Below are 18,704 nucleotides of genomic sequence, written 5' to 3'. Positions count from 1 at the left end.
TTGGCCCTTTTATGACTTGTGGACTTCAACTCCCAGAATTCCTCAGCCAGCAAAGCTGGCTGAGGAATTCTGGGAGTTGAAGTCCACAAGTCATAAAAGGGCCAAGTTTGAAGACCCCTGCTCCAGTTCATAGTCCTGTTGGATGCTTTTACTCTCAAAGGAAAAGACAAAAGTTTCGCGGTGTTTCCAGGGTCCCCCAGTGGGATGGAATCAGACGCTGAAGACGAGTTCGCCTCCAGGCGCCGAAGCGCTCAGAAAAGATATTTCCATGCGGAACTGTCACCAGAGATGTGAACACATCCTGAACAAATTCCTTCTGTCAGTCATAACAAACGACATGTTAATCAAAGGAAGGCTTGGCTTCCTTCTTCTCCCAATTTTCTGTGCATCAGTTGCAAAGGAAAGGCGATTTATTTCTCCATGCCCAAAGTGAAATGGTACCTAAAGCAAAAAGGCGCTACTTCACAGTCTTATAAATCTCTCTTCCTTTTGATGTGGCAGAAAACTTTCAAAACTGTGGTGTGTTACAGCAAGTCTCTACGTTTCTCATTATGCCTCTTCCTAATGGTTAAAATTGCTTTCATTTTGGAGGTTCGTTCCGAATTTTTATCATTTGAATAATAGTCTGCTGCCGGCTGGGCTCGGAGCCACACTTTTATTGACTTGGAACGATGTACTATTTTTAATCTTTTTAATTGGTAGGTTTGTAAAATTATGCCAACCTAATCATAAATCAAAGGTGAGAACATAGTGTGCAGAGAACTTTCCAGAAGATATTGTGTTAGTGACTATGTAATTTAGGTTTACGAGTGTTACGTAATGGAGAAAATTATTGGCAGATTACCTCAACATTCCATCTCCTTTAATAATAGTTCAACTTTAATACAGACAGCACATAATTCAGGAATTATATGAAATAATAGGCAGGAAAAAGTACACTAGATTATTTATAATTACAGAGAATTAATCTTGGACTGTTAAATGTTGAAAATACCATTTTTTATAATTCAGCCATTAAATAAAGTATGAAAATTGACTGATATCTGTTTAACTCAGAACTATTTTGATTCTACTTAACAGAATAAAACTGTTCAACTTATGTACATAAATTAAAAGTTCTCTTGTTTTATCTTTACAGAGAAGAACACAAGATACCATAATCTCCATTTCAGATTAGTCAAGCAGAGTTTTTAAAAATACGAAAGGGATCTTAGATTAAATCATCTTTCACTGAAATTTTAATATAATCTTGAAGGATGTAAAGTAGTGCATCTTAGCAATGGCTTGCCAATACATTGAAAAAATGAAAGACTTCATCCTTATCTAATGCAGCCACTTCTGTTGAACATTCGGTACATTTTACTGGGTGATATATCTCTTCTTCCTGGGTTTCTGAGCCAGTAGTTGATTCGCTACTCTGCTTAATTTTCTTGTGTCCTCTCTTTGTCTTCTTTTTCAGTGGATGTTTATATTTCAAAATTTCATCTTTGACAACTGTACAGTTCATCACAAACATTGCTCTGTATTGAGTTCTGTATAATTCATGCCTAAAAAGAACATCAGGGGAGAAGGAAAAATATAGTGACCTTGACTGATTAAATATTTCAAAATTGATAACCCTTTAAATATTAAATGGCATTTGAGGCACCCCATGCTCTGCTTATTGACCCACACATGGCCACCTCACTTAACAATCATCATGACTTGCAACTGTAATCTGCAGGCTCTATTACAGCTATAACTCAAGGATTACCTGTATAGCTCATGTTACCATTTTATTCTGAACTTCAAAAATAATGAATCTCCCTTCTCTACACTGTATGTCTTCTTTGTTTTTAATTTGTAACTTTAAGGCAGGGAGAGACTTGCTAGATTGATGTGATCCACCTTAGATAATAATTGCCTGCTATTACTCAAACTATTGTATTCTTACGGCAAATTCAATTGCATCAGTGAACTGACAGAAGTATATTCATTAGTGAAACTAATTATTCCTCCCAGTCACAGCGGACTCGGGGCAGGCTGCATATGAAGAATGGAAACTTTCATCACATAACAGATATGAATAACTTTATGCATCTAAATGTACTGGTAAAGAAATTATTATATTCATGTTTTCACTACTGACAAGCTAATGATGAAAAATTATGTACGGGTAGTCCTTGCCTTACAACCATTGACTTAGTAACTGTTCAAAGTTACAATGGCACTGGAAAAAATCACTAATGATCAGATTTCACACTTACAACCCTTTGCAGCATCCCGATGCTCACGTGATAAAAATATGGGTGCTTAGTAACTGGCACATATTTATGACAGTTGCACTGTCCCGAGATCATGTGATCACCATTTGTATCCTTCCCAGTTGACTTTCAACAAGCAAAGTCAATAGGAGAAGCTTAACAATTGCAGTGATTCACTTAACTGTAGCAAAAAAGGTTGTAAAATGGGACACAACTCACTTAACTGTCTTAGCAGTGGAAATTTGGAGCTCAGTTGTTGTAAATCGAGGGCTATCTGTACTAAGTCCTTTTTTTTAGGACACGCAAGGTACATATCTCCAGAAACTGAATTGAAAATTAAACTATTAAACTAACCACATAAATAAATATTATCTTATATTATACAGGGTTCAAATCATTACCTTTGACAATCAAGGCATAATGTTGTCATACAAGCAGGACAATTCAAAATAGCATCACTGTTGGGAATGGCAGGAGGTTTTTCTTGTTGTGACCGAACATTTCTTATATTATGATAACTTCAGCGAGAGAGCACAAAAGTAAAGAAACATCACTATTAGTGTAGCAATCTTTGTTGATATGATGCATACCAAAAACCAAGAAATGATGATGTTCAATGTCCTAACTACATAAATGTCACACCAAAATGAAATGGCTTCACCCACTACCACCCTTTTGATACAGGTTTTACACAAATTCTTATTTCCCTCCTGATTACCCATATTATTCATATTTAATGCAAGCAGGAACAAACTGACATGAAAAACCCAACAGGACAATCCCACATCACTGCAGAAACACAGATGACACCCTGAAGAAGGTACTAATGTCATCAGGCCAATGCTGGCAGAACTAGAGATCTCTTATATAATTATTGAATGGGCAAAGGAAAAGTTGGTGTTTATATAACCCCCTCCCCCCCAAAAACCCAATAATTATTTAACTGCAGGTATGTAAGTCAGATCTAAGTTCTGATTCTTTATAATCTCTCTAGCGCATGTATCTCAATGCAATTTTATCATAGGTACATTTGTATAATTACTAGAAAATCCAGCAATCCAAATGAAATATCTTCCTGCCTTAAAATAGCTTAAAATTTGATTCCAACTGCCATAGCTTTCCCTAACTGAATGTGCAGGAAGGAGTTACCAGACACCAAGACTCATTTGATGTACCAATAACTAAATAAGAAAATTACAACAATGGCAGAAAATCAGAAATATGTAAATACGTGTCCCGGGATAATGTTGCAGGATCCAATCTGGGTTGGTCACTGGGACCAGAGATTTTTGTCTTCCAAGCTTTCAGACTCGCCCTGTAAACAGGAGTGCTGATTTTCCAATTAAAAGGCGAGGGCTGGGCAGCAAAAGCAAACGATAGCTAATAACTTAAAAGCCATCCAACAACACACCCCAATCAACATTTAAAAAGCCACTTACAACAGGCACTATAAATAACACACACAGAACAGCACACACTCTGGGAGAGAGAAGATGAAGATGGGCTCCAACACAAGTCGAAAAGCTCAGAAGTCAAAAACCCTGGTCCCGGTGACTGACTCACATTGGATCCTGGAACTCTTATCATAATTTATTCCAAAAAACACCCCAAACCCTAAATCTGCCAGCAGCAGGTAGGTGGATTTGGTTACAATGGTGAGTCCACCATGGAGAGACTTGAAAGAATAGGTTAGAGATAGACTGCCATGAAGAATATCTATATGGTCATTAGGAACTTAAAATGACTTGATGGCACACAATCAAATCTAATCACCCTTAAGTAAAACTAAAACTTCACACTAAGAAAAAAAGGTAGGTAATAAAATTTGCAGTGACATACAATACAGACAGGAATAAAAGATTCTATGATATAGTCCTAGAATAATTAATGTAACCTGATTACAGCAGACAACCAATTGTCTGAAATGGCATAGGGTTTCCTGCCTGAGCAGGGGGTTGGACTAGAAGACCTCCAAGGTCCCTTCCAGCCCTGTTATAATGTTATATTGTTGTTATATTGTTAATCTCCATCTTGGGGATTCAGAAAAAAAGGTGATGTTAAGGCAATAAGATTTATTTATTTATTTATTTATTTATTTATTTATTAGTTTTTATAAACCGCCCTTCTCCCGAGGGACTCGGGGCGGTGTACAGAGGAAGGAAGGTATACAGACCGAACAATAAAATAATAAGAAACACTAATAACACAAACTGGAACCCCAATTAACGTTATCATGCCAGGCCAGCCTGCTGGAATAGGAAAGTTTTTAAGTCGCGACGGAAGGTACGGAGGTCAGGGGCCATCCGGATTTCGGTTGGTAAGGTGTTCCAGAGGGCTGGCGCACCCACTGAGAATGCTCTCCCCCTGGGGGCCATTAGCCGACATTCCTTGAGCGGTGGCACCCTGAGGAGGCCCTCTCTGTGGGAGCGCACAGGACGGTGGGGTGCTGACATCGGCAGAAGGTGCTCCCGTAGGTAGTCCGGACCCATGCCATGTAGGGCTTTGAATGTCATTGTTAGCACCTTGAACTTCACACGGAAGGCAACCGGAAGCCAGTGCAGCGCATGGAGGAGAGGTGTGATATGGGAGTATCGGGAGGCTCCCAAGAGTGTCCGTGCCGCCGCACTTTGCACCAGTTGAAGCTTCCGAGTGGATCTCAAGGGCAGCCCCATGTAGAGAGCGTTACAATAGTCTAGGCGAGATGTCACAAGGGCATGGGTGACTGTACGTAAGGAATCCAGGTCCAGATAAGGCCGTAGTTGGCGAACTAGCCGAACCCGGGAGAAGGCCCCCTTGGTCACAGCTCCAATGTGGTCTTCCAGGGAGAGCTGCGAGTCTAGGAGGACACCCAGGTTGCGGGCCCTATCAACAGGGGGAAGTAACTTGTCCCCAATGTTAAGCAGTGGGACGTTCTGAATCTCCTGGCTTGCCGGTACGTACAGCCATTCAGTCTTGTCCGGGTTCAGTTGAAGCCTGTTTCTCCCCATCCATTCCCGGACCGCTTTCAGGCAGCGGGACATCACGTCTAGGGCATCACTGATATTGTTAGGAGTTGAGATAAAAAGCTGGGTGTCATCAGCATACTGATGGTACCCTACTCCAAAACTGCGAATGATCTCACCCAGCGGTTTCATGTAGATGTTGAACAGGAGAGGCGAGAGGACCGACCCCTGAGGGACTCCGCAAGCGAGAGGCCTCGGGGTCGACCTCTGTCCCCCTGTCAGCACCGACTGCGAGCGACCCTGGAGAAAGGAGGAGAACCAACGCAGAACCGTGCCTCCCACTCCCAGTCCCCTGAGGCGTCGCAGCAAGATACCATGGTCGATGGTATCGAAAGCCGCTGAGAGGTCTAATAAGACTAGGACAGAGGAATGGCCCCTGTCCCGGGCTCTCCAGAGATCATTCATCAGAGCGACCAATGCCGTCTCCGTGCTGTAGCCCGGCCTGAAACCCGATTGGTACGGGTCTAGATAAACCGCTTCATCCAGGATCTGAGGAAGTTGGTGCGCCACCACGCTCTCAACAACCTTCGCAAGGAAGCGAAGATTGGAGACTGGACGAAAGTTATTCAAAGAGGATGGGTCCAAGGTGGGCTTCTTGAGGAGAGGTCTCACCACCGCCTCCTTCAAGGCGGTGGGGAAGTGACCCTCACTCAGAGAAGCAGAGATGACCGCTAGGAATCAGCCTCGTGTCGCCTCTCGAGCTGCATAGGCCAGCCAGGAAGGGCACGGGTCCAGTAAGCATGTGGAGGAGCTCAACCTTCTCATAATCCTGTCCACTTCCTTAGGAGTTACAGGATCAAATTCTTCCCAGATGACGTCGACAAGACTGTCCAAGTCTTGTTCTTCCATCTCAGCCCAGTTGGAGTCCAGACCAGTTCGGATCCGAGCGATTTTATCCAGCAGATATTGACCAAATTCCTCGGCTCGACCCTGCAAGGGTTCCTCCCTCACCTCTTGGTTTAATAGGGAGCGAGTCACCCTGAACAAGGCAGCCGGGCGATTATCTGCGGACGCGATGAGGGTGGAAAAGTAGTTGGATTTTGCCACCCTTATCGCAGCGAGATAAGACCTGGTGAGGGTTCTTAGTCGCAATCGGTCGGATTCGGATCGACTGGACCTCCAACGGCTCTCTAGGCCCCGTCTCCGACGCTTCATCTCCCGGAGCTCCTCGGTGAACCATGGGGCTCGCTGGGATCTGCGTCGGGTCAGAGGCCGCAAGGGTACAACTCGGTCCAGAGCCTCCGTGGCTGCCTTTTCCCAGGCTTCCACTAAGGCTTCCACCGAGTTGTGAGCAGGGGGTGCATGCGAGTCCCTAAGCGCTGCCTGGAACTTATCAGGGTCCATTAGGCGCCTAGGGCGGTACCATCTGACTGGCACCGTGCACCCACGGTGGGGAGTGGCAAGGGGGAAGTCTAGCCGCAGGAGGTGGTGATCGGTCCATGACAGGGGCGTAATAGTTGTGGCACCCCCACCGACATCATCGCGCCACCGTCCAGACAAGAACACCAAGTCTGGGTTGTGGCCTCTCTCATGAGTCGGCCCAGAAATTATTTGCAACAGGTCCATGGCCGTCATGGAAGCCATGAACTCCCGAGCCAGTTCGGACGATCCTCCCAGGGACGGTAGATTAAAGTCGCCCAAGACCATGAGTCTTGGGAATTCAACCACCAACCCTGAGAGGACATCGAGTAGCTCGGGTAGGGCCGCCGCTGCACGATTAGGTGGTAGGTACGCCAGCAGCAGACCCAACTGCGCCCCTGGGCCGAATCTCAGTAGGAGAGACTCACACCCGACCATCTGAGGGACGGTGGTCTCTCGCGGGCTAAGGGATTCCCTGATGATAACTGCCACTCCCCCGCCCCTCCCATGAGCCCGGGGCTGGTGCAGTACCTGGAAACCTGGCGGGCAGAGGTCAACCAGAGGAACACCCCCCTCTGGGCCCAGCCAGGTTTCCGTGATGCAGGTCAGGTCCGCATGCTCACTCTCCACTAGGTCACGAATGAGGTGAGCTTTGTTAGCTGCGGACCTTGCATTCAGGTAGACCAGCCTTAGCATGGGAGGGTGCGCACCTTTGCTCCCGGGTCCTCCGGGGGAGAACAGAGGGTCGGAGCGTCTCACCGCCTGTACAGGGCGGAGATGACACTCCCGGTGACGATACGGCCCTCTGTCTGTGCACCTTCTGCCATTCCCCACCATCCTAGGGATGGGGCGCCACTGGGTGTTATCGGCGACTGGTCCTCGTTGTACGCCGTCGCGGACGGCCGTGGGCCTGGCATGCGTTATGGTGGCTGGAAGGCGTGCCTTTCCCGCGCAACCATAGTCTCCTCCTTCCCCCCTCCCTAACCCCACAAAAAACTTAACTAAAAACTTAATCAGGGGCTTCTTGTTGGGCTTATGCTGGAGGCCCCTGACCCTGCCCGGCCATCTCTCAGAGGCCCAGTGGTTGAGCCCGTCATCAAGATTGGGTGTGATGCAGGCGGGTCGCACCCACGAGAGTGGGGAACCCCTGAGGGCGTGCAGTGCTATGCTAGAGTATTGAACAAGCATAGTCACAGGTGGTTCTGGGAAGGCTGTCCCCTGGATGGTGCATTTGCAGGAGGGTCGAGTCGGGTAGGTGTGTATCTGGATCGTCGCCCTGCCACTGCCACTTGGCCGGGCGAACCCCCAGAAGCAGGCCACTCCTCATCCTCTCACGATGGGTTGTGTCTCTGCTTCCGGAGGTGGTCCAGAACGTACTCTGGGTGAGGCATACCCCATAGAGCTCTCACCTCTATGGGGTAGCAGGTGTAAGGCCCAGCCACTCTGCCACTGTGGCTAGCACCCAGGCCCGTTATGTCCTGTGGGGAGAGAATGGGCAAAGATGGGTGAGAGTGGGCAGAAGGCAGGATGGAGGGATCCATTAATTGGCGTCAGCTCCGGTGGTTCAGCCGCCCCAAACAGTTCCCTCCCTGATCCTCTGGGCGTTGTTCCCGGCCACAGTTCCATGGCCCCTATTGGTTGAGGACCATCCAGAGCGTGGCCTCCCAGAGGTACGGGAGTCCCTGGTGTCATGCCCCTGGTGTTGCCGTCTCCGATCAAGGTGTCTCGAGGAGGTGGCTCGGGCCGTCGCCTCCATTGTCCAGCGTCTCCTTTGGTGTGAATCTTTCGGAGGCACCGCCGTCCAGGGGCAGCCCACGGTGGTCGAGACGCCGCACCGCTGTTACTAGCGTCTCTGTCAGGGCCTCTGTCAAGGCCCCTCGGAGGACGGTCGACCAGGGCCCAGAGCAGCTGCCTCACCGCCCATGTCTTCGTTGTTGCCGCTACCGTTGTAAAGCTGGTCTGCGGCGTCTCCTTGAGGATTGTTGCAACGGCCGTAGCGGTACAGGGGGCGGGTCGAAGATGCCACGCCGTCAGTGCTACCGCCGCTGTCAAGGCCCCTGGGTGGCGAACGACTAGGCCTGGAGAAGCAGTCCCGGCCGCGGTCGTCTTCGCTGCCGCCTCTTCCACCGCCCAGCTGATCCGCGGCGCCTTCTCTGATCCTCGGAGACGCCGCCGCTGCCCGTTGCTGCTGCTGTTGGTTTCGTTGCCGGCGCCTCCGCCGCACAGCTGATCTGCGGAGACGCCGTCCTTGCCCGGTGATCGGCATCGGAGGAGACCGCAGACCAGGGCTCGCTGGGCTCTCACCGCCGAAGATGCCGCCGCCACCCGGGAGCCGGTCAGGGGCAGAGCAGAGCCTTCGGCCCCTCCTGTATGGCTGCGAGGGCTGCCGTGGTCCAGGGCTGTCGTGGTCCAGGGGTGGGCCTCTCGACGCCGATGCCGCCGCTTCCGCCACCCAGCTGGTCCAGCTGGTCCGTGGCGTCTCCGTCGATAGTCCGGAGACGCCGCCGTCCCCGGGAGCCGGTCAGGGGGCCGGGGCAGAGCAGAGCCTCCGGCCCCTCCTGGATGGCTGCGACGGCTGTCGTGGTCCAGGGGCGGGTCTCTCACCTCCGGCGCCGCCGATGCCTCCGCCTCCGCCACCCAGCTGGTCCAGCTGGTCCGCGGCGTCTCCGCTGATAACCTGGAGACGCCGCCGTCACCCGGGAGCCGGTGGGGGGGCCGGGGCAGAGCAGAGCCTCCGGCCCCTCCTGGATGGCCAGGGGGGGGCCTGGAGACGCCCCGCCGCCACCGCCATCGCCGTTGCCAGGCTCCCTGGATCAACGACCAGCCTGGGGGCTTGAAAATCGTCGCCGCAGCCGCTGCCATCCTTTCCGCCGGGGCCTCCGCCGCACAGCTGATCGGCGGAGGCGCCGCCCTTGCTCGGCAGTTGACAAGCGGCAGAGGCAGGGCGGAGGGTGCTGGCTCCGTTTATAACGGTCGCCAGCGGCCCAGGCGGTGGGGCAGGGATGTCCTGGCGCCCCTGCAGTTGTTTCGGGAGGCAGCGGGCGGCATAATTACCCAGTTCATTTGCCCGAAATTCTTGCCCCACCCCAGGGGTCCATTGACGGCCCTGGGGGGCTCCTGGGGGGACGCCTTACTGTTGGGGGCTACGGAGCTCTCCCCAGCGCGTCCGCCATCTTCGGAGCCGGCAAAAACTGTGGTGAAGATGCAATTTATATATTTACTGTATCAATTTATATTCCACCATATTCTGGAAAGTTTAGGTGGTGTCTAAATTTAAATGCATAATCTAGTTGAGTTCAGAACTTTAAACCTCTGAGTTCTTAATATAAGCTAGTTTTAATCAGAGTAAAGTTTCATTCAAAATTATCATTTCACTTACCTCCTCCTTATCGTATCTACCCATTCCTGATCTCTATTGTCTTCTTCTGGATCATAAAATAACTCATCATTAGTTGGAATTCGCCGTTCGTGATGTTTTCTCTTTTTTCTGGTTTCTGCAGAACCTGCCATGTTTGAGACAGATTATATTTGTAGTCAGGTTATAGCCCCAAAATGTATAAACTCAAAAATCAAAGCTCCTGTTGAATTAACAGCCCCTGGATGGGTATGTACGAAAAATATTCCAAACAGGTATCTCCTAAAAGTGATAGTTTAAATTTGGTCTTACCCAGTTTGATATCTCCATATATCATAGTCACATATATAGAGTGCAACAGAATGGAAAAGCCTCTTAAAATTAGCACAGCCTAAACAACAAGGTTAATTTGCCATTGTTTTCACAAAGCACAGCACCATATTGTAATTTAGAACAATGACTGTATTTACATATTTCAATAAACTACAATGCAACTGCATGGTATCTGCAAATAGACCATAGACCAAAACAAGATTATGGTATGTGGTTGGCATCCTCACTATAATTGTGTTTTAGCATGTTGAGCAAACGGTTACAAGATTTGAGGTTTCCTGATATTGTTCATTTGAGGAAAAAAATCCAAGAATTAAACAAACATGCCATAATATTGCTTATCTTTAATACTAACTTAGGTTATTTCTGCACGTCCGCCTCAGTTAAAACAAATCATGGTTTAGCGTAACTAAAAGGACCCTATAGATTTTCCTCAAGCACAAGCCATAAGCTAGGTGAATGCTTGTTCCCGTTTTCTTACTATCTGACTAGAAAATGATTAATCAGTGGATAGTGATTCAGTCTGACTTGAATATGTTTTAAGACAAGCCTTGCCATCTAAATAAATTAACAATTATTAGCCTATAAAAATTGATATACGCTTCCTATGAATGGGTTCTCTGGTAGCGATCTAAAGTACTTAATAAAATAACCTGACAGATTAGAGGAAAGACCTCAATGATCTGGCAGCTTGAGACGCCAACAAACCTAACATAACAACAACAGGCCATCACTTTATTTTCCAAAGACTGATAATGCAGAAGCTTATTTGTTTTTTTATATTGCTGTTCATTTAAATTGGATGATTCTGGGCAGCTAACAATTAAAAACACCGTAAAAATAATAAGCTAAAACTACAAATAAATAAAACAGCAGCCAGAAATAACGTATAACAAACATCCACTCTCAATAGAGTATGGACAAGAAACGGCATCACCCAAGGTATGAGGCTCAATGGGAAAACCAGACCTTTTTTTAATTATATATTGTTATTGCTTTTAAAATAACAAAAAAGGAACAAAGAGGTATACATTATAAAAAAGAATATAACAAGTGCTTAAAAATTAAGTGGAAAAAAATACACCAGGGAAAAAAAAACAGGTATTCCAAGTTTTGTGAAAAGCCAACAGGGTTTGTATGAGTCTGATCTTCAAGGGATTAATATTCCAGAGCTTGGATGCCACAACAGGAAAGGCTCTTTCCTTGGGTCCTGCCAGATAAAGCTCCCTTGTGGATGGGGATCTCTCCTGCCAGACCTAATATAGGTATATATTGCCAAAGAATGAACATGGCCACCTGCCACTCCATGATTTTTTCCAAAATAATTTTACCTCGTATAACTCATGAGAATTTATTTTTTTTGGTTAAAGTTTATACAGTGTATTTCAAGTACATACTTTACTATATTAGTCAAGAAAGAGCAACCATATTTCTCTAGCAATCCATTCTGTGGTAGGCACAGAAAAGGAAGATCCTCATTATACAGTTCTTTACTGGTGACAGCCATCAGGTAAGCACTGAAATGTAACCACAAACAGCTGCCACAAATCTCAGGCTCATACTTTCCCACTTCATGTACAAAAGGAGATAGCAAAGTTTTAAATTTACACTTCAGGTCAAACACAGCACCTAGTTCTAATAGTTTCCTTGTATTATTAGATAACTTCAGTGAAAAAAGCAGAATAATATTGACATAAAGTACATTGTTTCTTCCGCAATTTAAAAGAATCTCAAATTGTCCTTAGATTATTATTGAGCATTTTGTCAATTATGCATTTTAAAAATATATAGCTGACTTCATTTTAAAGAATCAAAAGCCCTTGATTGTAGAGTACTATATGGTTTGATGCTGTTGCCACCCTATTCAATGGTTGAACAAAGTCATTCATCAAGGGGTCAGGCACCATTAATATTTTAATGAGACTCAGCTATATATTTCAATACCTGACTGAACAAGTTATGATGTCAAGGTCGTATCTCATTGATTGAAGCTTTTTGGATGTGGTTGGGGAGAAACAAACTCTGTCTGTCAATATTAATTGGTGATGGCTACATAGCTGGTGATTTTCCATCACAGATTCTTAATGGAGTTGCACACTCTGTTCACAGCTGATGTACAATTTGGGAGTCCTCCTGAATTCACAGTTCCTGCTTGACTAGATGACAGCTATGCCCTGTAGGACCTTTGCACAGATTAATTTGATATACCATTTTCTGGACTGATATACTTATGCCTGGGTACCCAATGTATGGATTAGTACAATGCATTCTAGATAGGGCTGTCCTTGAAGACTACTTGGAAGCTACAATTACAAATGTAGCATCTCAAGTGGTTATGGGTTTGGTACATGTGTGCTTTGTTTTATATTGTTAGAGAAATGCTTACGAGTGATTTGAATTAAAATTTCAATTTTCTTGTTTATAGTTTAGTTTATAGTTTATAGTTTATTTGATTTATATACCGCCCTTCTCCTTGGTGGGACTCAGGGCGGTTCACAGGGCATACATAAGAAACACTATACAAAAATTAAAAAGAATTAAATCCATGCCCAATTAAAACAGAAGTACAGATTAAAAACAATTAAAAGCCCATAATCCCCCATCAGGCCAGACCAGCTAATTCGAACAGATGGGTCTTCAGGCCCCGACGGAAAGTTCGAAGGTCTGGTGCCATCCGGAGCTCCACCGGCAATTGATTCCATAAAGCCGGAGCCCCCACAGAGAAGGCCCTCCCCCTGGGGGCCACCAGTCGACATTCCCTGACTGGCGGCACCCTGAGGAGGCCCTCTCTGTGGGAACGCACAGGGCGGAGGGGAGTCGATGCCGGCAGCAGGTGGTCCCTGAGGTAACCCGGACCCATGCCATGTAGGGCCTTAAAGATCGTGACCAACACCTTGAACCTCACCCGAAAGACAACTGGTAACCAATGCAGCTCGCGGAGCAAAGGTGTAACATGGGAGTACCGGGAAACTCCCAAGACAACTCTCGCGGCCGCATTCTGTACCAGTTGGAGCCTCCGAGTGGTCTTCAAGGGAAGCCCCATGTAGAGAGCATTACAGTAGTCAAGGCGAGAGGTCACGAGCGCATGAGTGACTGTACACAGGGCATCCCGGTTCAGATAGGGCCGCAACTGGCGCACCAGGCGAACCTGGGCGAAAGCCCCCCTAGTCACGGCCACTATATGCTCTTCCAAAGTAAGCCGTGAATCTAGAAGGACTCCCAAGTTGCGAGCCCTATCCACGGGGGGTAAGAGCTCACCCCCCATAAAAAGAGATGGAACATTTGGAATGTCCCGGGATGCCGGAATGCACAGCCACTCAGTCTTGTCAGGGTTGAGCTGAAGTCTGTTCCTCCCCATCCAGACCCGAACCGCCTCCAGGCAACGGGACATCACGGCGAGGGCATCACTGGGGTGGTTTGGGGTCGAAAAGAAAAGTTGGGTATCATCGGCATACTGATGATACCCAACTCCAAAACCACGAATGATCTCACCCAGCGGTTTCATATAGATGTTGAACAGGAGAGGCGAGAGAACCGACCCCTGAGGAACTCCACAAACGAGAGACCTAGGGGCCGATCTCTGCCCCCCTGCCAACACCGACTCCGAGCGTCCCAGGAGATAGGAGGAGAACCACTGAAGAACTGTGCCTCCCACTCCCAATCCCCTGAGACGCCGCAGCAAGATACCATGGTCGATGGTATCGAAAGCCGTATCTGTTCATTGTGTCTGTTCATTGTGTTTTTATTTATTTATCATATTTATATGCCACCCATCTCACCATCCAAAGCGATGGCTTGCAATATGTTTGTCTTCATCATCCAGAATATATTGGTTAAGATAGGAAGACATTTGAATGTGTTTACTAAATAAAATAAATAATATATATTCACAGTATTAATTTACTGTTGTCAAAAACAGACAAAATTATAATCAACTTTCACAGGCTAAAAATCAATGCCATCTTCCAATGGCTGGTGTGTATTAGAGGGGAAAGGGGGAAATACACATTCAACTTTTGTGCAGATCAAATTCATAGACTAAAAAGAATACTGTAATCCTTAAGGAAAGATAAACACATTAGTAGCTCTACTCACACAAAAAAGTCACCTGTCTTCATTGTTTTATTTTGGATAGTGAGATGGGCAATGTATAAATTTAATAAATAAGAGGCATCCATGATGGCATCCATAGAATTGTATACTAAATTTGCATGGAGATGTATATGTGTTCATTTCATTTCCATTTTTTAAATTAACAAACAAAATAAAACTAGCACTTTCAGATTTTTAGAGCTTATTTTGTATTTGGAAGACAAAGGAATTTTACTGTTTATGTTTTTACACAGGCTATAAAACTATTGGTTATTTACCTACTACATCTTCATCGTCTGAATCGGAATCAAAATAAATATCATCATAATACTTAGAAGTGGAAACAGTTTCAGACTGCCCAGCAACAGAAGCATCACCTGTCATAAAAAACATACAATTATGAGATCATTATACAGAAGCAAATATGTATATATCCTTCTAGTTATACATTGAAATTCCATGCAACTGTTAATTGCTTTGGTGTTTATATTCTTTACGCGTTGTAAAATCAACTGTACTCAGACCAATTATCATTCTGCTTTCACAGTAATCAACCAAAAACCTACAGGAACCTATAAGCAAAAAATTGGGTCAAAATGTCTCAGCAACTGGTACCAAGATCAAATCCAGGAGGTAATGTATAACCAGTACAGCCCTACAAATATAGATGGTCTTCTTCTTCATAAATTGTTCTAATTCTCCTTTAAACCCATGCAGTCAGATAGCCATTCCCAGATGTTAATAATAGTTCCTTTTTAAGCAGTATCTTAGCAAATGATGTATTAATCTTTATTCCAACATCTCTCAAAAAACACCAGAGATGATCACCCTGCCAACAATGCTGTGAGTGATTCTGTTGCAAGAATATGCTTCTTCAAACTACCTAGAGTGCAATCCTATACAAAATGCACTCATAAGCAAATCCCAGCATAGGATTGCATTGTCAGTTAATTGCATAAAAAAGCAACTATTTGATTCAGTGTCAATATCCTGGCCTCTCATTACCATGATTCTACAATTGCACAAATTAAACTGATTCCTCAATGAATATGAGAAATCCTTTATTTTCTGGATTTAAAATCTTAAGTAGGCACAAATCTGCTTCATATGTTTCGAGTGCCTTGACACAGAAACATCACTCTCCTTCACAGCAAATGAACTTTCGATCTTCAAAGTACAGCTGCCTAAATGGGATTTCTGTTGTTTAAACATTTAAATTTAACAGTATTATTAAAAAATATTAGTAAAATAGAAACATATATTAGCAATTTTATTAACAAGCATTCTATACATTTATTGATGGAAAATGTGAAGAGACCGGATATTGAAAATATAGTCTTGAGTCCTGTGGCCCTGTTTAAATTTTGTAATTGCATGGAATTAAAAAAAATGAGCACTTGTGATTTATTTTGATTGTTATTTTTGCAGCACAACAGGTCTCAGAACTACAGTTCCATTATCCAGTCTCTTCATATGCTCAATACTTAGAGTTGAGTATCCCCTCATGGTTGCAGTAAATAGGCGAAATTAGTTGAAATGAGCTGATCTTCCCCAAACTATTCAGTGTTAAAAAGACCTGGAAAGCCAATTCATATTATTAAATTCTGGAAAAATGTTTACCTGGAAGTTGTGACTTCCACTGGCCTTCCATATTTTTCATGGTGCAGCTCAGTTCAGCTTCCATTTCCTTTTGGAATTCATCGTCACTAGAAGATTCACTTTCTCCTGTGAGACACTCCCGTATCAGTTTACGCTTCTGGTCTGGGGTGCCATGTAAGAGCACATCCACTTCATCTTCAGAACTACATGGTGGTGTAGATGATGAGATATTAGAGATCATTATTTCAGGATGAATATCACACAGGTAGTCCTTGTTTAACATTACTTAAAGAAGATATTTCTAAGTAGTTTGTAATTAGCACCTGGCTAGAAGCACCAGCTAGCCAGAGAAAATGTGAGTTTAAAGGTTCACCTCACCTCAGAGATAATTATTTGAAGGACATTTATGAAAAACAACTTTCTAAGTCAGGGGTGTCAAACTGGTGGCCCGTGGGCCAAATGCCTCCTTAAGTAACACAGCTGCCTACAATTAGTGCAGGTTCGCATCCTACCAGGCTCAAGGTTGACTCAGCCTTCCATCCTTCCGAGGTAGGTAAAATGAGGACCCAGATTGTTGGGGGCAATAAGCTGACTTTGTAAAAATGCCGCTGGGGGGGGCGAAAGCCCTAATAAGCAGGCATATACATAGAATGAAGGCTATTGCTAAGCACATTGATTTGTGCTTCTTAGATTGTAAGCCGCCCTGAGTCTTCAGAGGAGGGCGGGATATAAATGGGATTTTTTTAAAAAATGCGTCACATGCAGGCCATGCCTACCCCGGTTCCACAAAGGCAAAAAACATACATCACGTCACGTGACATGATCAAGTTTGACATCCGGGCTCTAAGAAAATTTACATCTGCCCTTTCACAACAGCATTCTATTTCGATCTATATATCACTAAAATTCTCATTGTCATGACCTTTAGCTGTACTATACATAATACAGCAACAATGTTTAAACCAAGGTACCTCAAACGGGCTAATTTTCAGAATATGTCCAAAATCCAATATTGATGATTGTAGAATTTGTGAAAGATATTCCTGCTTCAGTGCTACAGGATGCTATTGTGGTCACATGATCTTGATTTTTAATGTTCTGTGACAGTGTTTCCCGGTCTCCCATCCCTCCCTCACCCAGCAGCAGCCGTTCATTCACCTGCCTGCTGGGAAGGAATAAGCAGAAAGGGAGGGAGGAAGTCCAAAGTTGCTCTTGCTCCCACTGCTTTACTGCCCACTCTGGTCATTTTGTTTCTCTGTTCAGGTGAGGAAATATTTCTGAAACAATGACCCAACTGAGCGCAGGTTGCCTAGTATGGGATAACACTCCGGATTACCTACGGCAACACCTGCGGCCGGCGTCAACTTCCCTCCGTCCAGTGCGCTCCCACAGAGAGGGCCTCCTCAGGGTGCCGCCGATCAAAGAATGCCGATTGGTGACCCCCAGGGGGAGAGCGTTGTCTGTGGGCGCGCCAGACCTCTGGGATGGCCCCCGACCTTCGCTCCTTCCGGCGCGATCTCAAAACATTCTTTTTTGAACAAGCTGGCCTGGTCTGACGGGATGGGGTTGGGTTTTTAAAACTAGTTTTAACTTTAATATGTATTGATTTTATGGGCATGATGTTTAATGGCTTTTTAATTTTTGTATTCGATTTTTATTGTGTATTGCCCTGTTCACCGCCCTGAGTCCTTCAGGAGAAGGGCGGTATAGAAATCAAATTATTAAATTAAATTATTAAATTAAATACATTACAAAGTAACGTATTACTGCGCAAAACAGAACAGAGGCAGCTTGGTGGTTTCTTAGTTAAAAATAAGCAAGAGCGATTCTCAAAATCAAAATTTACGAAGCCCTTTAAGATATAACAATCGAAAAGAAAAACGTGAAGATCTCAAGGGGATTTTTATTTTTTTTTGGCAAAATGTAGAAAGCGGCAGACTGCAATGCACAGCTGTTTCACACGATCTCAGAAAAGTAACTAAAGATCTCGACAGTAACTAATTGAAAGAGAGGCCTCTCCTCGTTTCGCCTTCGGCTGACGATCGCGAAACATCCCAACCCCACAAAGATTTAAGAAAATGAAAAGAGATCGGCGGCTGCCTTCCGAAACCCAAAAGACCTGCTCTGCGCTGGGTCCTCGTCGCTGGGCTCTTCAATCACATAAGGATCATCTTCTTCCCGCAGAGAAGTCATGCCGGCCACTTCGTTGTAAACAATCCTGCTCAATTTGTTCCTCCAGCTAGCACAAAACGCCTTTCCCGTCACTTCCTGTTCCGCTAAGCCTGGAGGTTGGTCCCATCCAGGGATAGGCAACCTCGGCTCTTTTATGACTCGTGGACTTCAACTCCCAGAATTCCTGAGCCAGCCAAGCTGGCTCAGGAATTCTGGGAGTTGAAGTCCACGAGTCATAAAAGAGCCGAGGTTGCCTACCCCTGGTCCCATCAGTTCCTGAGTCCGCAGAGAAATCCGGAAAGCGTTTAGTTCCGCTTTCAAGCTTCATGCGCTCGAATCTGCTTCTCTGCGCCTACATCTAGTACTCACTCGCGTTTGCAGTCCAAAATCCCTGATCTTGGAAAAACACCGAGGAAAGGAAAAAAGCAGCCAATTAAAAGCGAGGCGAATCTTCCAAAACGCCCAATCTGCCTTCGCTCGCAAGACAAAAGGAAAAAAAAACCTCCCAAGGCTTGCAGAGGGGAAAGGCTGAAAAACAGCTGGGGACAG

General features: G+C 45.4%; 1 protein-coding gene across 1 annotated transcript; it reads right to left on the bottom strand.

The window, feature by feature from the left end:
- Positions 1-765: 765 nt before the first annotated feature.
- On the bottom strand, positions 766-18,246 carry EAPP (E2F associated phosphoprotein). The gene is made up of 6 exons (XM_081333565.1): positions 18,103-18,246; positions 16,005-16,186; positions 14,663-14,761; positions 9,984-10,107; positions 2,645-2,761; positions 766-1,547 (listed from the first exon to the last, which is right to left on the bottom strand). Exons 1-6 carry the CDS (start codon positions 18,174-18,176, stop codon positions 1,274-1,276), a joined length of 870 nt encoding a protein of 289 aa, XP_081189691.1. The 5' UTR covers positions 18,177-18,246; the 3' UTR covers positions 766-1,273.
- Positions 18,247-18,704: the final 458 nt, after the last annotated feature.

This window comes from Vipera berus, assembly GCF_964194415.1.
Source record: "Vipera berus genome assembly, chromosome: 1".
NCBI classification, from domain to species: domain Eukaryota; kingdom Metazoa; phylum Chordata; class Lepidosauria; order Squamata; family Viperidae; genus Vipera; species Vipera berus.
Note: the sequence above shows the minus strand (reverse complement) of the source record. Positions and strands in the feature narration are given on the sequence as shown.

Coding starts and splice junctions, on each gene's coding strand:
- EAPP (XM_081333565.1), bottom strand. CDS start 18,176: ATGACTTCTCTGCGGGAAGAAGATGATCCTTATGTGATTGAAGAGCCC. Junction 14,762..16,004: donor GTGGAAGTCACAACTTCCAG/GTAAACATTTTT, acceptor TTTTTATGACAG/GTGATGCTTCTGTTGCTGGG. Junction 1,548..2,644: donor TTATGCCTTGATTGTCAAAG/GTAATGATTTGA, acceptor TGTTCTTTTTAG/GCATGAATTATACAGAACTC.